This window comes from Mauremys mutica, chromosome 9 (assembly GCF_020497125.1).
Source record: "Mauremys mutica isolate MM-2020 ecotype Southern chromosome 9, ASM2049712v1, whole genome shotgun sequence".
Taxonomy (NCBI): Eukaryota; Metazoa; Chordata; order Testudines; family Geoemydidae; genus Mauremys; species Mauremys mutica.
Window position 1 is genome coordinate 23,589,483 of NC_059080.1, and position 23,891 is coordinate 23,613,373.

Here is a 23,891-nt window from a genome sequence, read left to right on the forward strand (position 1 = left end):
TACTATAAAAACCCAGTCTCCAGAAGTCTTCTTTCTTCTTAGTGTAACAGTGTCGGATCCTATTTCGTTTTATTTAATCATTATGTTGGCAAGTACTGGCTGTGGGTCAAATGATGACGATGATAGAGGTTTTATAGCTCTATATATTTTCATCCGTTGGCCCATTATCACATAACTTTGAAATGCATCCCATGAGTCCTGTGACACTTCCTGCAAATGATGCACCCTTGGGTGGTCACCCCCGCTCTTAGCCTTTGTACCAAAAAGGAGAGATGTTTGGAGATGGGTATTTGGCTATGGCCCATTTTCTCAGTCTTCCATCTTCTTTCATACAAGTCAGCTTCTTGGAGTCTGCCCACAACTTCCCAGCCTAGGGCATGTGAAGCAATGGTTTCTGGCGACTCTGAGTGAATAAATAAAGGAGAAACACGCTATAAGTCAGTGGAGCAGTGGGTGGAAACTAGCTCCTCGTTGCAATTGGCTAATTCTAATGCTCTAGTGGTTTTCCTTAGCAAGATGAAGCATCACTTCGTGTATCCCCTTGCAGGGCTCAATGGGGCAAATTATGTCTGAAGGACACCAAGGCTGATGCGGCTGCCCGCTGTAACCAAAGAGAAAGGAAAAACGAGCACAGCATAAGAAAAAGGCAGCAAGCAACGAGCAGCTCCCAGTTAAAAGCAGAATCCAAAGTCTATACACAAGCAAATCTGCGGTTTTTGGTTCAGGCCCATCTCCCAGATGAACTAAACTTTCCCAGATGAAATAAAAAGTCCTTTGCTAAGGAAAACCTGCCCCTTGCAGTGGATGTTCCACTGGGTGTTAGCTGTGGGAGGGGAGCAGTTTCATACACACACAAAAATCACCCTTGTGTCTTTGCTCCTCTGTTTCTGGGAGCTGTTTGAATCTAATGCCCCCTTACCAGTTCACAGCTATTAAAGGGCCTATGGTAGAGCAGAGATTCATTTTTCTCTGCTTTAGCTTTCGCTGCATGGAGAGTGGCACTGGAATTTGATCATCTTACAAAATTAACAGTCAATGCTGTTGATCTTGGCTGGGTTCTAGGTGAGGGCTAACTCCGCTCCTCTCCCCTCGCAAACACTGTGGTGACCTGTACACCTCCCCCGCGGCCTGGTCTGCATGTGAAATGGGAGCACAGAATTCACTAGTGGCTTCTGCCACATTCAGTTAAAGTTCAAGGCACTCAGTTGTTTTCATCCAGTTGTATTATACCCACCTTAGGAGGAAGAGGAATTATTTATAGCTTGATTTAGGAATTATGTCCAAGGCAGTAATGGGATGAAATTAAGGAAGGAATTCATAGGAAATAACAGGGAAAAACCAAACCAAACCAAACCCTTCTGAATTGTAGAACGTTTTCCTATTGGACTTGGGAAAATCAGCATTTGGGACTTCTCTGCTAGACTGGACACTGCATTAATAAAGGGACAAATAGGGACCAACACTGTAGGAAGATGGACTAGATGGGGCTTGTTAGGTCTGCTCCATTTCCCCTTTCTGTGATCCATGTCAGAATGTACAAAGACATAAGGTATCTGACGGGGCCTGGCTCACATACCATCTGGAGGGCTAACAATGTTTAAATACATTTCATGTAATTAAAACAAGGGAGAGCACCGACACTTTGAAGGACATGTGTCCTGGGTTTTTACGTCATGGAAACTTGAACATCACAGCTAATCTAACCTTTTTACAAGACAAAATAGATCAGATGGTTGATGTCACATGGCACCTTAAAATTCAGAACAGCAGTGCTGAATCCCCAGCTTTCTTCCAGTTGCTTTGCTCATGGTCACAGACATGAGGGAATGTCCCTCAAACCCTCATCTGCAGGACCTTACATATTAAAGCCATGTCACCCTCATCCCAGCATACAACTGTGCTTATGGAGGAAAAGAGCACAGGACAGAGAGAAGTGCGGTTAATTCACTGCTACCCACCATTGTTTAGAATTAAATAGAAATTTGAAAAACAAACCTCTTCTGCTGGGTCACATTATTTTTCCCATTAACAAATAGCAATTCGTCCCCCAAAAACCATACCACAGATATCTTCTGCAAGACAAATGAATCTGGCTCTGTTTCTTTATTTCCTTCTGCATACAGAAGATTGATCTGTACAGTTGCAGCGCTAGGAAAAATGATTAAGAGTACATTTCAAAAGGGCCTCAGATTCTGGGCGGCTCTCGTTCTGAGTGACTAATATTTAGATACTTGGGGGCTGGGTTTTAATGCTGCTGAGCATTTGCAGCTCTGTTTGACTTCAGGAATTTTGGCCGCTGGTGTCTCAAAACTGGGCACCCAAAATTAGAGGGCATGTTTGGAAATATTGTCTGATCTCTCTCTCTCACACACACACACTCTCTCTCTCTCTCTCTTTTGAGAGTTGTGGCCAAAATGGTGGCTAAATTCTCGGTGGCAGAATGGCGGTTTTGTGTCCTCCGTCCTTGGATTAAAAAGACCTGCATTAAAAAGGTTCAGCTCCACTGATACCAGATGAAATTGGTCCATAGACTCTGGAGAAGATTCCTCACAAGATTAGTGTAATTCTGATACAGGTGAAAGCACTGTACCACTAGCTCTCAGTTTCCATTATCCACACTTGCAGTTGAGCCACCTTATCTTTGTGCATTTTTAACAACCGCACCTAAAGAGACGGTTACTTTTTTTAATGTTGATAGTTATTTTCTTCTAATCACAAAAGTGTGTCATGGGGGATCTGGACTGGCTGATCACACACTCTGAAAGCCCAGAGACGCTTACGTGCATGATGTAAAAGCCACCTTTATCTGCCACTGCTACAAGCCCACCTCTGGGATTGCCAGCTGTGAGCACAGGACTGCAGTCTAAGGGAACAGGCACACCATTCACACACCACTGTCATTTCCCGCAAAAAACAGAAGTACATTCATTAATGAAGCAGGATTTCACATTAACTGCACAGAGACAGGCGACAAAGACAGCTCTGAAAGCATCAGCGAACTGCACACGCTGCAGTGGGCCTTTGGCAAGTCAGTATTTGTGCACTAGGCCCAGCTGGACTACACGGCGTGGAGGTTTGCTTTGGTTTCACACCCACTAACTTTATGGAAGGGTGTTTGTAACAACCTGTAACCTTTTCTTCCAAGCAATGGGAAATCAGGGAGCAGCTCCACAAAAGGCACCTGACTAACAGAACCACTGGCTCCTGGGAACGGCTTGGGGCCACTTGCAGCATGGAAGGAAGATCAGAAATGGGCAAGGTGCTGCCTTAGGTCTGGGGGGGAAGGCAGGAAGACTGGACATTGCACAGCTATATGTATGCTGGGCTGAACACTGGCTTGCCGTGGAACCAGGATATGGACCCATATGGTTAACAGAGTTTTCTCGTAATGCACACTGATGCCTTAACCACTGAAACAACGCAACATGGTTTACTTAGCACTCAAAACAGTTTTTTTTTTTAAAACAACATGTCAATGGCAAGAAGTTTCCAACAGCAAAAAGGTCTGATTCGGATGTCAGCTCGTCACACCCAGGTACCCAAGCTCTGGGTATTGGTCGCTTGCATTTTGACTGCACGTCCATCCACGGTCAATGTCTTTCCAGAGTGGAATTTCCAAAGGGTTGGAGGGCAGATTGCTTTAAGTGCTCGTTCCTATTCCTTCCATGGCCTGCCCTCCGCTCAGTTCTGTAGATTAGGTCTGCTCTCACCACTCTGTCAGACTCACGGTTTATCACCCTCCTTAGACATGACAAGCGTCCTTTACATGCTGCCCAAGGCAGGAGCTAGGGGAGCTGTGGCAAAATGGCCCAAAACAAACATTTAATTTAACAGGGACAAGGCCTGGGTCTTCCCCCTATGTCATCCCCTTCTCTTGAAACCGCACGAGCTATTCACAATGGTATGCTCCACAGGCAGTGTCCAACAGGATAGCTGCACTCCAGGATCACATCACACAGATTGAAACAGTCTGGGGAGCAGGGGAGTCCATTTCAGAAGCAGGGAAAATCTCCTGGAGCCAGCCAGGGTTAGGCGGATAAAAGCCTGAAAGAAGAAAACAATCAGGTGAACAGTGTGAGGCAGTCAGTGGTGGCAAATACACATCGATCATTTAACCCTTAGAAACAGGCCTGAACCAAGCACGCCCTATTTCCGGGGTTGTTTGCACCTGGCCATGAACTTTGTGGGTGGCCCCTCACAACAAGGACTCAAACACACACTTACTTATCTACCTTAAAGCCCAGTAGGTCAAAGTAGTAGTGACCATAGCCAGGGTTCACAGAGAACAGGCAGCAGCTTCTGCAGCAGCTGCCAGTGGAATCCATCCCATGGAATAACATGGATTACATGGCAATCACGGAACTCTGGTCTACCTTGCCCTGCTACACTGCAACAGGAGAGAGAAATGGGCCACTTCTGACGACCTCTCCTCTCCAGTCTTCTGCCGGAGAAGGGGAGAGGAGGCCGATGTCAGTCTCTCCTTACAAATTCCCAGCTACCTCCAGTGGCCTCCATTCCACCCAGTCAGCTGAAGCCAGGTTACAATTATGCAGCTGGTTGCTTTCTGTGACAGACACGTACCTTTAGCCTCAGCTCTCATCACTCGGGAGTCTGCCTTGTGGTGATGAGGAGCTATGAGTGAGGGGATAGGGGAAGGGAGAGAAAGAAAATCAATGTAATAAACAAGTCTAAAATCACGGCCATGAATCTATGAGGAGGAATGGGATGGCGGGCAAGGTTAATGTATATTGCTTAGTACACTAGGCAAGGAAATTGTAAGCATCGCTACGAGAGACCTGCCCTCCATCCCCCATCTGTCACTCTCTCAAAGATCCACACACAGCCATGATTGTGCTTTTGGTACATGCCAAAAAACCGAACAGTGGTGCTGGTGATCTATGAGAATGGGGAGATGAAACCTGCATGTACAGGTACTGCTCAGAACTAAATTTACAGCAGAAAAAAAGAGTGAACTGCATCTACTTCAAAACAGTGCCACCCCACCCTGACCGGAGGATATGACGCTGACTTCAAAGCCATCATATTCATTAATAGTGGAGTTCCAACTGGAAACCGATTTTGTGTAGTGTCAGTTTAATGTCTAATCCTGTATAAGGAGGTTATACTCTGCACTTCCAAGGGGACAGATTCAAGGAAGCAATCAGTCTCATCTTCTTGATGATCCTAAGCTGTTCAGGGACTGGGTATTGTGAAATACAACACAACATCCAATACATTGGCCTAGAGCTGAACTCACATCAACACAGTGATCCAAAGAAATATTTATTACCTAGCAGATGTGAGCTCAAACGACAAAATTCAGATCCAGATCTGGATTGTTATTCAAATCTAGACTGTGAAGGCCCCAAAGTCTGGTTTGCTTAGATGCAGTGTTCTGGTTGGAAACCATCTCTGTTACCCAGGAATACTGAAGTCTAGGAAAGACCCAGATGGGGGCCTCCTGCCTGTGCTGCCCACTTGTGATTAGAGGGTCACTTCTGTGCTGAGGTGCAGGCTTTTTTGTTTGTGTGTTTTTGTGTGAAAGCACCCTAGTTCCTGGCATCTCTTACCTGCTTGTCCTCCGGGAAGCTGTCTCGAAGAACTTTGTTCTGGAGGCCACTCTGCAAACAAAACCAGCAAGGTTCTTTAAGTTCTCCCATGACAAGGCAGTTATTTGATGAGACACTATTTGTGTCAAAGAGCAATTATTTGGTGAGGGGAGGGAGGCAGGCTGCCATTTGAAAGCACTGAGGATGGTCAACTATAGCTTCCTACCAATATCCTTCTCTGGTCTGATCAGAGATGCTACTCCTGCTCTCACACCTCTTGTTTTGCTCTTGCCGGACACAGTTCTGACCGCTTGCTGCTAGAGATGATGTCTTACTGCCTGCAGCCTGGTGGCCTAACCCCCTCCGCACTGGCTTGAGAACCTTTAGCCCCTGTATCCTTAATTTCATGACCTATGATCTCCATTGGACTTACCACAGACCTGATTTCAAATTGTAATTGTAAGAAAAATGCATCACAACAAATGATTAACAGTAACAGGCCAACCTTTGCCCATCCTTCTTCAGGCATGAGGCCCACTGAAACCAATAGGAGTTTGACCTGAGTAAGGAGTGCAAATTGCAGGATTTGAATCAATAACACTGCTTAACTGAAAGTTATTCACCAAATCAAGCAGGGCTATACCAGAGACACTATATATTGGGAGCACAATGCACCGGGAACTCAGACTCTGCTCCTCTCCAAAGGACACTGCATTCCTCATGCTGTGCCATGACAATTGGGTATCGTACCTCTTGTTTCACGGAGGGCATGACACTTCATTGGCTTTTGGGTACTTAAAATGGATTAATGTGGTCACAAAGGATGTTCCATCACAGCAAGTCACCAGCAATGGGATATGTGAGGGCTTGGGCGGGGGTGGGGGGGGAAAGCGGGTAGAAATCTTAACCCTATGACTCTGTGATCTATAGGAGAGTGGGAAGAAATGCCAGAATAGAGGTCCATGATAAAGTATCAGGCAGTCAGTGTCAGACCCTGACAAGATGACAGAGAAATGAAAAATGTAAGCTCGGTTATGGTATTACAGCGCTAGCAGCACAGAGTGAATTCTTTGCTGATAACACTTAGAAGCCCTTCTGCAAGCCAAACACCCACTGAAGTCAGTGGTGAAATCTTTAGTCATTCTTTACATAAGAACACTCCCATTGACTCCAATGGGATTGGTGTCCAGCTATTACATAAGTGAAATTGGAGAGCAGAGCTCAGTTTAATTAGTGGTCAGCTTCCCCCTCATTTTGCTTAGAACAAATCCAAGCAGCCTCAACTCTTTCTTGGAAAGTTTGTTCTTTTGTGTGGCTTGTTCATCAGGAAGTGATTAGAAGTTTCTCACACCATTGTTACTGGACACAACAGAGGGTCCTCAGGAGGAAATGGAGTCCCCATGACTATCCTACAAAAGGCTCACGGTTTCATTAGACTAGTGCCATTGTATGGCTTTTATCACCTCGCCTTTTCCTTCTGCACATTTTGCACATCCCTTGCCTGCTAGGAAATGCCTCTTACTTACACAGATGAAGGCATTTCCTCCGCTCCTCCTGCTATCGGCTCAGGCTTCTGCTCCAGCTTTTGAGATGGAGGAGCTCTGCACGGAGGGTCTGGAGGTCTCACTGGGGGCCGTGTTATCACTGGCTTATCTCCAGGAGATCGGGCTTTAGTGAAGGTGTCGTATTCACCTGAAAGGTTGAAGATAACAAACACTGTCAACAATGCTTTGGAGTGAGAGCAAAAGATTGTGAAGAGGCAGAGGTTTCAGGCTGGTTGGAGAGAGGGGCAGTATGGGAATCTAACCGCACAGAGGCAGACATTACTGTTTCATGGCAAACGGACCCTGTTCAATGTCTCTGAGGCTATTATTTGAGATTAAAAAACTAACCACAGGCTTTTCCAATGGAAAACATGCTCAGTGCTTCTCTACAGAATCAGGGAGAGACTGATTAAATTCTAATGCTGAGTCATAGCTGAGATTACTGCAGTTCCCTCTTAGGACCTTCCTGAGCCTCTGCTTCACCAAACTTCACACTAGGTCTTTATTCCAGGAAGCTGGACTATATATACCCTGCCCCATGGATCTTCCTTCCCCTTCCCTGGCTTCCTATCCATTCCCTTCACCAGCTTCCTATCCCTCTGACCCTGAGTTCCTTGGCCTGGCTTCCTATCCATCTCAGAATCCAACCGAGCATTGCAATCATACTTTTCAAAACTCTCCATGGCCCCGCTCCATCCAAACTCTCTGACCTGTTATCAACCTAGGCCCTGCTAAGTCACTGCACTCCATCTACTTTGGCATCCTGCATCCTTTACCTTGTCTTGCCACCACTGGCAGAAGGTTGTGGGGAAAGATGCTCTTTCATTTGTGCCACTCAATCTCTCCAAATCCTTTCTCCCTCCTTCCTCTGAGACACTAAATCTTTCTCTCTCTTCCCATCTCACCTTCCAAGCCACTACCTAACTTCTTTAGGAAGCATTTTGACTGATTCATAGGTTATGAAACCAGAACAAACATTGTGGTCATCTAGTCTGACCTCCTGCATAACACAGGCCATAGATTAATTTCTGTTAGAACTTGACTATATCTATTTATATCTATATCTCTTTTAAATCAAAATTGGATTGTTTTCTAAAAGTTTCCAGTGATGGAGACTGCACCACAAACCTTGGTAAGATATTACAATGGTTAATTACCCTCATTGTTAAAAATCGGTGACTTATTTCTAATCTGAATTTGTCTAGCTTCAATTTCCAGCCACTTGTTATACCTTTGTATGGTAGACTGAGGAGCCCTCTTTTATCCAATTTCTGTTCTCCATGTTCTGTACTTATAGCTTGTGATCATGTTATCCCACAACCTTCTCTTTGATAAGCTAAGTAAATTGAACTTCTTGAGTCTTTCACCATAAGGCATGTTTTCCAATCCTTTAATCATTCTCGTGAATTTCTTTGGACCCGCTCTAATTTTTCAACACCTTTCTTGAATTATGGACACCAAAACTGGACACAGTATTCCAGTAGTGGTTGCACCAGTGCCAAATACAGATGTCATATAAACTCCCTACTCCTACTCGAGATTCACTGTTTATACATCCCAAAATCGCATTAGCCTATTTTGTCAATGTGTGTACTTCGGACACACTATAGAGATGCAATGTGTTACATTATAATAACATCATAACTTCAAATGCTAAATAGCAGTTTATGTTCACCCACTTCCATCTGTAAAAACCATCCTATTATACCAAAAGCAGATTTCTAATACTCATAGGTAAGATTTATATGAGATCAGTAGTATTATTTAAATTAACTTTATGGTTGTGCTACCAAGCCAAACCTTGTTATTCTTTTTTTTTATTATACCCAGGAGTCAACGTTAAGTGTGCAGCCTACTGTTTCCTTTCTAAATGCGAGACTGTGAAGGCTATTAGGTTATGAAAGCATCTAACAAGCAGTGACATGAACACAGGAAGAGCTGTCAATGCACAAATTAATCATCTTTCTTTTTTATAAACAACCCACATCTGCGTCATTGGACTGATCTGTACATCTTGGCAAAGTACCACACCTTCCTTTACCTATTTTAAATGGAAAATGCCAACTTAAATTTGGTCCCAAATTGATTCTTTTAAATTACCAAAACAAGTTGTTGGTTTTTTTTAATCACATTTGTGCTAAATAGAAATGCTTCTTTGATTTTTTAAAATTCCAGTGGAAACAGATGAAATAAACCTTTCCCTGCCAGTATGTGGAATCCAGACATTGCAGCATCAAGAACCTAAAAGGGAAACTGACTATAAGCAAAAGTAAAAGTGACTTCATTGATTTTCTTTGTCTGCACTGAGAGAAATACAAAATGCAAGCGCACTGCCTAAATAGCTAAAAGCATTTTGTATATTTCAAATTACTCAAGTTTTCAATATTTAAAGCACTCATCTTAGATGGTTCTGAATAATTTCTATTCACATTTGAATTCTGATTTTACAGAGTCCATTGAGCCACTATGTGATCTCTGAATCTAAAGGCCGAACCCTTGCATTAGTTCCCACCATGTCTAATGCTTCAGAGGACTAGTCTACCATATCAGCATTGGTACATAGAGCTCTGAAATAGCACAGGCCAATGTATGTCCTTTCCTCCAACAGGCTGAGCTTACAAACCCGTCTGTACTAAAAATGGGCTGAACGCATGATGATTGGATCTGGATCAGAACATCCTCAGAAGGAGGAGAGTCCAGCTCCAGTGGTCCATGTGAGGGTTTTGATCTCAAGTCCCCTATTGTTGAACTGCATGTAAAGAGACACAGATTGCAGAAATAGCACTTCCCTCTGCAAACCCCCTACCCCTCCAGTCTGACAAAACGCAAAACATTTGGAGTGCTTGTCACAAAGTTTGTTGTGATTTCTGCAGTGCAATAAGATGGGCGAGAGTTCCATCCGAGGTCAGCTGAGACCTCCCAAAGCAGAAAACTTACCCTCCTTGCTGTATATCATGGGCCTCAGAGTAGGCCTCTTAGCATGGAGAACGGTGGTCTTTAGAGCAGTGGTTCCAGTCACCACTCCGTTTGCAGCCTTGTTGGCGAGCTTAGCTCCCCCATCCTGCAGCTTGGACACCAGCTTTCCTACCACCACTTCAGAGTACTGTTCATGCTTGCTCTCTGAGCCAGGCCTTGGAGGCTCAGCCTCCCCTGCTCTCTGTGTAGGCAGTCTGCTGCGATGTAGTGGCTTGGGGGCTTCTGTGCTATTAGGGATGACGGTGCCATTAGGAGTCTGGTCATGGCTGTCACCTGTGAACCGAAGGAAAAGGGAATAAATAAATAAATGCTTTAATCGGGGTTTGTTAAGCAACAACTCAGTTCTTTGCTCTTATTTTTTTTGTGGTGCCTCACTTGATTCACCTTAAATTGCCAGTGGCTCAGGCTCATCAAGAGCTCCCTTGGTATCGAGCTTTGGTCAGTACAAGGTAAGTCAATCCTAGGGCTTGAAGGAAGCACTGATCTTCTTGGCTTGACTGCACTCAGTAGCTCAGCACTGCTGGAATCTACACTAGCTCTGCATCTCATATGCTGTGCTAGAGAAGATACTTTTATTTTTCAAATCTGTTACATTACTCTGCACTTTTATCTGTGGAACTGTGAGGCCCTTTCCAATGGAAGAGCACTGTGTTTAACTTAGATCTCTGAAATATCAAGCTATGAGAAAACCCTGCTCCAAAGTAGTTTAGGAGCTGTTGGATCAGAAGCAGCCTAAATGCAGATATTTACTCTCCTTCCACTTTCCTTCCACTGGGGGAAGCAAAAACCCCAAACAACCTCCCTTCCCACCCCATACGTTAATGCCCTTGGAAAAGTGATGCTGCTGCTGCTGCAGTTTCAAATCCATCCCTCCCCCCGTGAGTGGGAAGCTGGGATCCAACGTACAGTGCTGACAAGAGAAATGCAAGAGCTGGAGACTGAGGTGGTATCAGTGAACAGCTGAACTGACCTTGATTTTCTTCCAGGGAACCACCATAAAAGACAGGTCTTTCCCTCAGCGGGCGCTTGGAAATTGTGATGGGTTTGTGCCTTCGGGCAGCTACCCTGGGAGGAGGCACTGGGGGGGCAGCACTGTCCTCAGGTGGGCTGGAGTAGATCTGTAGGGAAGAGGGATTTAGAAGGACATGATTTCCGTTGATCCTCTGCTCTATTGTTATTTGATACTCACTATACTGGGCCAATCAGGCCAGACTCCTGGGGTTTCCCCTGAGCCCCTTAGTCAAACAGATTTTTAACTAGAAGACGTCCTCAAATGGGCTACATTTGACATCAAGATTCAAAGCTCTGAACAGGAAGGAAGAATGGTCTTGGATTAAAAGCACAGATCTAGGAGCCAAGAGACTAGGGTTTCATTCTTGACTCTGACCCCGACATGCATCTGTGATGCTGGGAAATTCAGTTGGCTTCTCTGTGCCTCAGTTTCCCTCTGTAAAATTGGGATTATGTTATTTCCCTCCCTCACGGGGGTATTGTGAGGATATATTTATTACTATTTGTAAAGGACTGGAAGGTGTTATAGAAGGACAACCTCTTATTACTGTTATCATTGGCTAGGCAATGTTAATCATTTAAATCCAAAAAGAGTCAACTTTGGATTTTTTGCAAAGCTCCTGCTATGTTTTAAGCTCTGCTGATCACGAGTCATGCATTCCCTTCCCAAAGGACAGACTCCCACCCCAAAGCCATGTGACTCAAGAGCCCGGTAATAAGGGAAATGCAGCTCACTGGGATAAAGTACACACCTAGAGATCAGTCCTAAACAGTCCAATAAGCGCTGGGTGCAGCTGACCAGGGGAGCTGCAAAGGAGCCAGGTGCAGCTCAGCAATCCTGGTGTTAAGTTTACCCTTCCCCCAGCTTAGCTTAGAGCTGGGTTAGGGTTGCTCTAAACTATGCTGGCTGAATACTTCTCTCCCCTGTCCCCATGGGGCTGGTAGGAGAGCCAGGGGTCACTACAGTGCAGCTATGCTCTAGTCACGCCCTCTCTGCACCAAGGCCAGGTGAGGGGATAGCATTAGGACTGCCAACTGATTAATATTTAAAAACCGGACACTGCAGCAGGAGTGCTGGAACCTCCCCTGCCCCCTTACTTCCCCCAAGGCCCCACCTGTGCCCTGCCTCTTTCCCCAAGGCCCTGCCCGCCCTTTCCCCTTGAGGCCCTGCCCCTATCCACTCCTCTTTCTTGTTGCTTGCCGCTTTTTCCCTCCCACCCACCACCCGGCCCGGGTCAGGAGGGACTTGCCTGCAGAGCCGGGGCTGGGAGCTGCAGCCGCCCCACACAGGTAGGAGGCAGCCCCGGCTGAGTAGGGGCTGGTGCAGGTGATGACCTGCCGCCTCCCCTCCTCCCTTGCCTGCAATAACCAGACTTTGGGTGTCCGGTCAGTAGATCTGACTGGACACGGTCAGGTCCTCTTTTCGGCTGGACTTTTCGGTCAAAAACCAGGCACCTGGCCACCCTAGATAGCATATGAGCTGGCTATGGACAGTCCTACAGCACCTAGGAATTCTCCTGTGCTGGACAAATCCCCAGCTGCCTGCTCGTACCAGCTTTTTGGTCTGTTTGCACCATCAGAGCAGCACAAAGGTGGTGGAGCAGGGCTGAGGATCTGCCAGATGCTGTACTTACGGTCAATACAACCACTGAGCTTTGGGGAAAGCTGTGCATTACTAACTGTGTTCACTAGGCTGCTATGTCTCTTGGTGTGGGCTTTTTTCTAGACAGATTTCCTGTTATGCAGCTTTGCACGCACCCACTTCAAAAACCGAAATGCTAAACTAGACAGTGCTATAAAACAATGCTAATAAAAACATGCCTTTGCACATGATGGCAGGGCATATTAACCAGGCCTCAAAGCAGACAGTTGATGAGAAATTACTAGTTTTGCTGAGAAGAGCTAATTTAATCTTCTGCAGAAATCATTCAAACAACCCCCGCATTAGCATCAAAAGAAACCATCAGATCCATGGCCACTCAGTTACTAATTTGTCTTAAACAATCATTGATTAATAAATCGGGTTCCCTGTCATACCGGTCATCCAGCCCTTACTTCTGACCTGGGCTGGTTTTAATTTAGTTGCTCTCATTTATTCAGGTGCTTTCTTCACAGCTGAAGAAGCATTGATTAACCTTTGGACAGGCTTCTGAAGACATAAAATACTATATGAAGGCTGCAATCCAACTGCCATTGAATTCTTTCCACTGACATTACAGGGGATTAGATTGGGCCCTAAATGCTCTGTTATTGTATAGGCCGGGAATGGATGGCCCAGGGACACTGTAAGGGGATACACAGATGTTCCCTTTTAGATCACTGATCTAAACTTGGCCTGAGTTGATAGAGACCAAAAATCATTACAATCTGACAGTTAGGTGGCCTGTGTGGAATGCACTGCTGGTCACGGACAAGAATCCCAATCGTAAAAAATGTCATAACTGACTCTTTTGATAGCAGCATTGGCAGAAAGAACAGAAAATGAATGAAGGCTGGAGACTGAACCATGTTGTCACTGGAGAGGAGACTCTCACTGCGTGGGGACTGCCCGTTCTGCACCTGTTCTTTGTTCAGGGATTTGGGGGGGGGGGGTCATTCATGCATGTTTGAGACGGAATAATCACTTTTTCCCCTGCTCCACCACCTTTGTGCTGCTCTGATGGTGCAAACAGACCCAAAAGCTGGTACAAGCAGGCAGCTGGGGATTTGTTAGAAAACTGATTTCTTTCCTCTTTCAAACCAAGAGAAATTCTGTGAGGTCAAGCAAGTGGGATGAGACAGTGTAACACTCTCCAGCTTCTTTTTCCTGAATCTTCTTGGGTCATGAAGACCTGGCAGAATGTATAAAAGTGATGACAGGTCCCAGGCGTCTCAGCAATCAGACTCCCAAAGGTCTAACATACAGTACCAGCACATGAGCAGTAGGGAGCATGATCTCTCTCTACTGACCAAGCAAGTAAAGGGATGTAATATTTTCAGTGGCATTAATCATTTCTCAAACTCTCAGTCAGTTTGGTACAAATGCTGTTTGTTAGGATTGGGCGTGTGCTCCTGCTTTTTTCCATCTCTCTTTGTATTCAGCATGAGTGATTCCACACCCTGCAGCTGTATGCACACACAGCTGCCTCTCTGAATTCAGGAATCTCTTTCAAACTCCAATCTCTTGGTTTTGGATCTTTTGCCTTCAAGATCCTGTGACATAAAGCAGCTGTTGATGTTTAACAGACTCTGATTCCAGTGGTTCTGTTCTTTGCAGATGGCGATACTTTTTCTCCATCCTAGAATACGAAGGTCCAGAGTGTTCCCTTTGCCTTGATGCCAAGGAGGTTTCTTTGGCACTATTAGCTGCTGAAATATGCAGTGCTGCTGAAATATGCACCAGTCCAAAGCTTCCTAAGATGCTGACACAAGCCCTGCTTGCTTTGTGTATTTTGAAATGAAAAACAAATTTAAATAATTCAGAAATATGATATTGACCCAATCTCAGCATGAGACACTAAAGTTCATACAGCAACAGGAGTTATTTCCAGAGGAACCACATTTTTAATTTAGCTGTGGCATGGAAATTTAAGCTATTGAAGCAATAATTACCCAAACTGACTTAGTGAATTTCCTTGTCCTTACAGTCTTCATAATGCACTGTATAAATAATATATCTATTCTACTTCAAACTCATCTGAAGTATTTGCTTATATGTCAGCTGAAGATATTTTAGACACTGAAGCTGCATTTATAAGCTCAGTCTAATAAAACATTACTAGCTTAACCTTATCATTGCAGAAATTAAAGGCAAAGAAGTGGAGGTCTGTCTTAATTAACATTTCATTCTAGAGCTTGGAGATGGCAGAGTAATCATACATTTTCCCTGGCTCCCCTCTGCAGGCCATTATCTGGGCTGCAGGCTCTATAACACAGAAAAGAGAGAAAGGCCATACTGTAGTGCAGAATCTGAGCATTTAACTTATAATCAACTAGCTGTTCAGCTAAAAGAGCTTCCTAGGGAACGGTTTCAATGAACTGTAGCGAGACCAAGGTGTGTTATTTTCACTGGCTTCTTGTCAATTTCTAAATCCAACTGTCCTGCGGGTACTCAAATCTCCATGGATTCATCCATCCTACCCCAACCCCCAGCACCACCATCTACTACTCACTCTTCTCTTCTGATCTCTGCTCTACCTCTGACCATACGCCCACCTGCTCAACTACTGTGCTCCTTCACAGGTGACCTACTCTCCCCTCCCCTGAAGCGTATGTGTGGGGGGGTCACTTTTCACTTGTGCTGATCTGTCTCACAGGAACTCTCTCTCCATCCTCCTCAAAGGCAAGTAACTACTTCTCTTAAAGCATGCTTCACAGCTCTCCTCTTCTCATATGGCAGACTTTCTCTGTGAAGTATTCTGTGATCAAGGGCGCTAAGTAAAGATAGAGGGCCAAATTCATCCCTAGTAAGTTGTGCTGTCATTCAGGAATGAATCTGACCCTAATACCTTGTACTGCATGCTGCAGTTGATCAGTTTTCACATTTTATTATAAAACTCAATTATACTCTTCCAACCCCCCCCCCCCCCCCAAAATACCAAATGATTAAATTTATGCCAGATATTATTAGTGACAAATCACTAACACATAAGGTAGCGGAGTATTCTACATTCCGTCACAAGAGAGAAAGCCATGATCAACATCAGCTTGCTGTTGTGTGTGTGTATATATAAACACATGCTTTTAGACAGCACCAGGCATAATGAGGCTCCAGTCCTGATTGAGGCTTCTGGCCACTACTGTAATACAAATATTAAATAAAGGTCCCATGAAAATGAAAACCTTGGTGCAACTTTAAATATGGAGCTGCTATCAACACCTCCATTATTAAATAATAATAGCGTGAACTCTTTCGAAACTCTGTATCAGCAGCTGGTCCTTTCCGCCAGTTCCACTGTCTAGAGCTTTATGGGCAAAGTATTACTCTATCCAGAACTCAAAAATGCCAGGTGTATGCTGAAACTTGCACTAAAGACCCCACTCCCCCCAGTTGGCAGCTCCTCTCTCAAGAGATCACTTTGAAGTGCCACCACATGTGGCTTTCTTCAATTTTTAGTTAAAGAGATCCCTAGCTAACAGGCAACTTGTTTTTATTGATCTTTTAGGAAGTCACTTAAGAGAGACTTCACTTAAGAGTAGTTCTACAGTGACCTATTTTGGACCATGTCAGGTGAGACCTATTATCCATACAGTTTGGTTTTCTGTCTCCAGTCTACACCAGTTGCTTCAGAGGAAGCTGTAGAACTCCCACACCGTACAGTTATATAGCAAGTTTCCCAGCAGGGAGTTTCTTCCGTTAAGGCAGTGAGTGCAGCCACTTAAGAAAACCAAGACTTTATGAAGTAACCAAGGAAATTGTGAAGAACATGTGATGGTTACAGCTTTTGGTTCCACTTTGTGCATCTCTGAACAGTACAATGAAAACCATAAGGGGAATCCAGCAAAATAAGCCAGTGCTCCAGACCACGCAGCGCGATGATCCACAAGGACTTGATAGAGCACTAGTGAGCTTCCAAGGCAAATTCTTGAGGTCTGGTCCCATACCTTGTCAAAGTGCTCGATGAGGATCTCAACCACAATGTTTTGGAACTTAATATTCATCATGGCAGCGACCGTGTCCTCCTGTGCCCGCATAAGAGTGGGGCCGAATATAACCCCCATGTTGGATGGGGACATCAGATTCTCCCTGCTGTGCTCACACACGCTGTTGACGTGGGCAAAGGAAAAGAAAATAAAAAGGTGAGATTAGAAGACAATGTGAAAGGCGATTTAAAAATTGCAAGATGAATTAATTCAATTTCCTCCATATTGCTAAAGCAGAACTAGTTTTCCAGTGCCCACGAAGCTGGTCATAAAACATATATCTGGCTACAACAAGCACATTCTTAGTCGGTGCAGAAAGACTGAGATTGTTATTTGATCCCTTTGAATGTCTGGCTCCTCTTTTAGAAGGATCATTACCCCAGGAATTATTAGCTGTCCGTGCTACATGCATGTTAAATGAACCATTTCTTTTGGAATGATTTATTTAGCCAAGACATGCATTGGGATATTTTTCCCAAAGAAGAACAACTGCATATAAGGATGGAATCTCTAGAAGATTTCAGAGAGATCTCTATGGTACTGTTTTTCTGAAAGTGTCATGGCTTTCAAGAAACAGAGTGCTATTTATGTAACTGTATTTAGATTTCAGTGCCATACGCAGCCCCATTGAATAGCACCAACTGTGGAATGATTTATAGGCTAATCTAGGAAGAGACCACACAGAATTCAGGTATAGATTTAGAGTCTGAACTTCAAGGGCTGGGTGCAGAGATATTCTGATGCTGAGCTCTGAGTTTTACTTCTGCCACCTACCTCCTATTGGCATTTATGAGATTTCTGCCAGCATCAACAAGGTAGGGAATAGGGCCCTTAATGCAAAACTCTGTGTAGGCAGCAACAGAGCTACTATTAATAATGAGTCAGCCTGACTGTAAATGGTACCTAAAAAGAGGGAAACCTTGCCCCTTCTTCAGAGAAGTTTTTTTTAAAAAGATCATGTCTGCCAAAGGCTAGCGACAACTCCATGTACCAGGACCATATATCCAGCCTTCTTACCCCTGAAATAGATGGGTTAAGACCAACTAGCACCAAGATCTATATCCCCCTTTGGAGCTGCAAAATAAATCCCCGCCCAGTGTGGTTTTACCAACCCAAACCAGCCCTGTAAATGTCATGTTTTGGAAGTGGCTCTTCCAGTTTGGCCAAAGCACATCCTTTCAATCTGGAGGCCAGTCCCACCCCAAACCATGTCTGTTACTGAGCAGAACTCCAGCATCTTTCCCTCCTCTAGAGCTTCAGCATGGCTGGCACAATGAGCACCGCCAAGAGCTGACTCTCTCTTGGACTCCCATGTGAGATGAGGATACCAGGTTCTGCCCCTTGCATCCTCACATTCACTGTGAAAGGATTGCAGGAAAACAGCAGCTCCAGTGCCTTCACCATCAATGAACCGATCCTCATTGGTGCTGAGTGCTCATGACACCAGCTGAAGTCAAACAGAGCCACAGCTGCTCAGCACCTCAGAAAAATCAGCTCCTAACTGGACATTAAAGAGGGCTTGAAGGCTAATGTGCTTAGCACCAATGCTCCTCAAAGGACAATGCACATTGAATCCACAGTACAAGAAGTGCATCCAGTATGCGCTTAATCTCCAGTCCCAGGGAACAGGGGTCTTAAAACTGCTCCAAAATTCCAGACATAATGTTGTTGCTAATTGGGCTGGCCAGACACTAGGTTTACAGCTCTGGTCTGTTAGACCATATTATCATATACAAATTATTCTCTACCTGGTGCTTCTCATAAAGCAGCCACTGAACGGAAGTGGCAGGTGGACAGGGGAATATCAAATACAGGGATAGGCACACAATTTGGGCAGTATATTCCCAGCTGTACAATAGTTGTCAAGGCTTAATTAATTTGCCAGAGAAACAGGCTGGCTTCTCTGACTCCCTTTTTTTAATCTCTCTGGTTTAATAGGAGTATTTACTGGATTCTGCTTACTTGACCAGGTGTCGTATGAGGAGTTCCAGCATCTCTCTATTCTTCTCAGGTAGTTTATAAACCAAAGAGTGAATGGCTCCCAGCCTGTAATCCAGGTTCTCAGACTCTGGAAAGAAACAAGAGAGAAGTTTTTGCCTACTGCTTTAAAAAAAAAAAAATCTGTGTTATTCTCTGAGGTGTGGGGCCAGCCTGCCAAGAGCAAATGAGAGCAACCTGGAAGGAGTCAGACTACACAGCAGCAAGGTTATCATCATGAGAAAATGAAGTGATGTGGAAAGAGGTGAAATCAAACTTAAAAGGGGTTCAGAGTAGGATTTTTCAACTGAATTTAGTGCTGGTGAAATGTGCTGCATGAACAGAACCAATTCAGCATGAGCAGCCGCTTCCCTCGCACTCTGGCCCTAGGTACCTCAACCCAGATCTAGCAAAAGCAGTTCTAGGGCCAAGCGAGCAATTCGGGCCCCTCTGCTGAGATTGTTATCAGCACTGGTACTTAGTACTGTACAGGGGGTAAAATGCACAGGGTTAATAAGCATCCAGTCAAGAGGCACAAACCAACCTGGAACAATTAAATACACAATGCACGCAGAACAGAGTGTGATCTTTATAGCTGGAAAACTTCATGGAGAAGGTGAGGTTCCTGAAGGAGGGCAAAGGAGGGGGTTAATGTTTCCATCTACCCAGCTGGAATTGGTATAAGATAGAAATCTAGTAACTCTTGGCTTTGAGCACAGTCATCTGAAGGAGGAGAATTTCTCTTTAATAATGTTGCTTCTCGTTCTGCTAATTTTCTAAGGGCCAAGGAGGTGCCGAGCTGCAGTTCCACGGAGCTGCAGGTGCTCACCACCTCAGGTTTGAGCCCAGTGTGTTTTCCCCAGATACAGGACATTTTAAAACACCATTATCTCTTTTATTAAGAAAGTTGCGTAAGTAACTGCATGCCCAGGCTCTCTATATCTGCGCTTCTGCTCTAGATGTAATTATTAGGGTGCAGCTACTCTAAAATTATGAAAGATAATTTGCAAAGAGACATTTTAGCAGGATTGATGAAGACCCTGGTTTTAAATGAGTCTTAGATACGGCCTGTTAACATACTCATGCTACTTGCCTGACCTTTGTCAGTTTGATCTGTTACTTAGCACTAAATGCTCCATCAGAAAAATGCATTTTGCATACTTGAAGGTACTATGGGGTCAGCATTCCAGGACAAATCTCAGTGCCAAAGAGGGACATCTGAGACACTCCATGGCCATTGGGGCCTGTCACTTTATGTCTCTATTTACAATTTTAAAAAACCATAAATCTGTCAGGAAATGCTCCTGCTAGCACAACTGGGCCAATTCGCTTTTTATACATCTGATATAGACACACACACACATATTTTAAAAGATCCCTTCCTCCACGCCCCACCGTGAGTGTATCTGAAGGGATCCCAACCCAGGCACAGAGAAGTACATGGTAACGTAAAGGACGATGGGGATGAAATGGAGTCATCCCTTTAGAACGATCCCTTCAAACAAACTAAGGAACTGGAAGTAGGAGTGAGGCTCTATTGTAAGTACAACGGGCCCGCGCCTCAGCTGGTGTACATCGGCATAGCTCTAGCGAAGCTTTGCCAATTTACTCCCACCGAAGATATGGCCCAAATGGGTAAGGGACATGATCCTGCAAATGCTGAGTACCCTCAAATCCCACAGCAGTACTGAGCTCTAAGATGCCATTCAGTGATGCACAGAGACTCTCTTATGATTTAGCATCCCAGCAAGTGAATCATCTGATTTTCCTTCCCTATCAGGTCCCACATGGAGGTGGCTGGCTGCAATGACAGCAGCCCCTGTTGGATCCCATACACTGCAAGGCCAAGATGCTCGTCACCTGGCTACAACATGTCGCACTTGAGCTGGAACGCCACACGTGACACATACTCAGCGTTGTGTTGAGCTAGTGGAGCAATGCCATTCTTATGCAGGAGAGGGGTCTGGGGCCTATCAGTAGCGAAGCTGTTGGGACTTACTCGCAGCCGAGACCAGCTCTTTATGGAGTCTGTAGGTCATGACAGGTTCAGCCAGGTTCCTGAAACAAACAAACAAATAAACAAACAAACAACACTGAATTCTTCAAAGAGCAGAGGAGCAGCTACAACTCTGTTATCAATTACGTTGGAAGACGAATGGAATGGAAAGTCGTATTTTCCACTCCAATTCCCATGGATTCTTGAGGCTGCCCAACTGGCACTCAATCCTAATTTCTTTTATTTACGTAGTGCTCCAAGTGCACATGGAGTTATTACAACAGACATTTTTTCAAACAAAAGACACCATCTTCGCCCAAAGAGTTCCAGCCCCGCCTGGGAGAGTCAAAAATAGGACAACGAGTGGTGAAGTTACCTGAGGTAGAATTTCAATGAGCTGGTAATTGTCTTGATGTCCCAGTCACTGTTTTGGAGATCTACATCCCCTGGACATTTTGGATCTGGAAGAGGAAAAAGAAAGAGGCAAATAATACAAAATAAAGTAGCTTTCAAACAAAGCCTGATTTTTTTAAACGAACAACAAAATTTATGCTGGCAGGATATGCCCTACTGGCAGAGGAAGATACAGTAGCATGTAAGGGACACTGGTGACTCCTCTTGGACAGGTAAAGCACAGTGACAGTGCCGACATGGAGGCTTTATCTTCACTGACACAGAGCTGTGCTTGTTTGGTTTTTTACACTGAGACAGCTAACTTGCAATGTTTATTGCACCGTAGAGTCCTAAGTGGAGCACTGACAGTGTTTCCCGAGATGTAGCAAGGTATGGCCCAGCCCTATACCTCACCCACCCATGGTGAACTCGCCTAGTTTACTTTGTAGTAAAACTCTGGGTGGATTTGATTTAAATCATGATTTAAATCATTAGTCAGGTAGACTTGATTTAATCATGGATTTCTATATAAAAGTGCATTCTTGTTGATTGTTATAACCTTCATACATATTCTTCACAACTCAGAGATAGATACAGGTTTCATTTTTAAAAGGTACACACTATACATTTTTAAAGTGATTTAGTTTGAAAACTTTTCAGATTAGTTTTACAGCTATATCAGAAAAGGAATGATTGTTTGGTTATTTCATTTACCAAAGGTAACTGAAGCAGTTATTTATGAAGTCATTGGGAGGTGAACTATCTCCAATTCAACAGGTTAATCATTAATATTTGGAGGATTTTCTTGCTATGCTGTATTAGGAGGAGAACATCACCAGACAGACATTTAAATTGTTTTAATTAACTAAAACAGCAACGTTATGTATTCTGGATTTTTTCTTCAATGGCAAACATATAATATTTTAACAAAACAAGCATATGGATTTTTGAATTTAATTAAACATTCAAGTTTTTTAAAATCAGGTTTATTTTAGTTAAAAACAATTTTAACCAAAACAGTTAAATGAAATATTAAAAAAAAAACACAACAAAAATTAAATTGACTATGTCAGCCAGGTCATCAGAAATTTAAAATATTGGCTTCTGCAGCTAACTCAGTCATCTTCACCTTCATTTTCCTGTTTGTTCATAATCTGGAAAAGAAAAACAAGCTTTCCTGCTTTTTCAGTTCCGAAACTATTTCTCAATTTGGAATGAATTAGTCCAAAGGAAGAAAATATTCTTTCTAGACTGGCAGAAGAAGCTACTGGTGTTAAAAGTGAGATTATCACATCAACAGTCTCTGAATACAAGCGCTTAAGTGACTTCCACAAGTTCACTGGTGTGGCTTTCTTTAAAACATCATGGTGAACATATATTTCTTGAATGGTTCACCCTTAGCTCTGAAGTTTATTATAGTTGGCATTATGGAGGGATGATTGCTGGATGTCCATGTCATAGCCAACTCCTCTTCTTCAGCAGTTAAGGTATGACCCTGGTACCAAGTATTGAGAATATTTGCAAGAAAATGAGCTGGAGATAGTGCTTGACCCATTCATTTTTTTTAAGTTTCTAATTTAACTCTGTCATTGCATATTTCTCTTTTTAAGATCTCACTCAGTTCCTTCCAAATTTCAACAGCATCAGCAATAAAACAGCTATTTCCCTGCATTTTGTTCAAGGCTACAGAAATAGGCTTCAGGATACTCATAGACTCATAGACTTTAAGGTCAGAAGGAACCATTATGATCATCTACTCTGACCTCCTGCACAATGCAGGCCACAGAATCTCACCCATCCACTCCTGTAACAAACCCCTAACCTATGTCTGGGTTATTGAAGTCCTCAAATTGTGGTTTGAAGACCTCAAGCTGCAGAGAATCCTCCAGCAACTGACCCGTGCCCCATGCTGCAGAGTGTTCAACATTTCTCTCAAGTCCAATGTTGAGAACTTTGGCTGTGACAGTGCCATCTATTTTTTCATGATTTTGTTCACAAACTGTCATCAGATTAGGCCAGTTCTTGACATAGTGCTCAAAGCAGTCCACTACTGAGTTCCATCGCACGTCTTGTGGGAGAGTTAGTTTGGTTCCTCCCACTTTTTTCAGAGCAGCTGCTGCAAAGTGGTTGTTACGGAAGTATTTTGTAATTTCAACAACATTAGCCTTTATTTCTGGAACACCGAAGTCTTTGGCTAGGAGGTGCATCAAATGAGCACTGAAACCGTATGTTATTAGCTTGGGACTCTCTTCACTCTCTTCTAAATAATTTCTTCTCGTCTTGGATACATTTGCAGCATTGTCTGTGACCAAGCTGCGTACTAGACATTTGAATTTTTTTTCCATAGTTTGTTATAGCTTTTACTGCTACTTCTTGTAAGTATTCTGCTGTGTGGGCATTTCCTGATATATCTTCCTGATGTAAGGAAGACATTCCCTTCTTCTGTTGTCACACAAGCACATACAACAAGATCATTATGGACATTGCTCCACCCATCAATACTCAGGTTAACAATTTCACCCTTTAGACCTTTCGCACACTGCTCAATTTCTCTTTCATACACTTTATCCAGCAATTTGCCTGCAAAATCTGCTCTGTTGGGTGGACAATCCTGGTCTTAATGACTGAACCATGTTAATGAAGTGTGGGTTCTCAATCATTCGGAAAGGAGAGTTTGTTGCATAAACAAACTGGGCAATTTTTTCATCAATTACCTCTTTTTGTAATCTGCTGGCTCTTATCAAAAACTTATCTCTGCTTGTTTCTGGATGATGGAGATTTTTTTTCTTTTTGCTACAGGTGATATACTGTGGCTATGTGACA

The 23,891-nt window shown here is 43.8% G+C and overlaps 1 protein-coding gene across 10 annotated transcripts in view; it reads right to left on the minus strand.

Moving 5' to 3' along the window:
- Positions 1-2,094: 2,094 nt before the first annotated feature.
- The window catches only part of OPHN1 (oligophrenin 1), a 127,936-nt gene continuing 106,139 nt past the window's right edge, over positions 2,095-23,891 (minus strand). For all 10 annotated transcript variants that reach the window (XM_045029532.1, XM_045029536.1, XM_045029535.1 and 7 more), the window contains 10 exons: positions 21,052-21,136; positions 20,679-20,737; positions 18,665-18,770; positions 16,664-16,823; positions 11,040-11,187; positions 10,031-10,342; positions 7,076-7,241; positions 5,571-5,621; positions 4,582-4,632; positions 2,095-4,044 (listed from right to left, as the gene is read on the minus strand). In XM_045029532.1, coding sequence (XP_044885467.1) covers positions 4,590-4,632; positions 5,571-5,621; positions 7,076-7,241; positions 10,031-10,342; positions 11,040-11,187; positions 16,664-16,823; positions 18,665-18,770; positions 20,679-20,737; positions 21,052-21,136 — 1,130 coding nt within the window. In that variant the 3' untranslated portion in view covers positions 2,095-4,044; positions 4,582-4,589. The remainder of the gene's footprint in view (positions 4,045-4,581; positions 4,633-5,570; positions 5,622-7,075; positions 7,242-10,030; positions 10,343-11,039; positions 11,188-16,663; positions 16,824-18,664; positions 18,771-20,678; positions 20,738-21,051; positions 21,137-23,891) is intronic.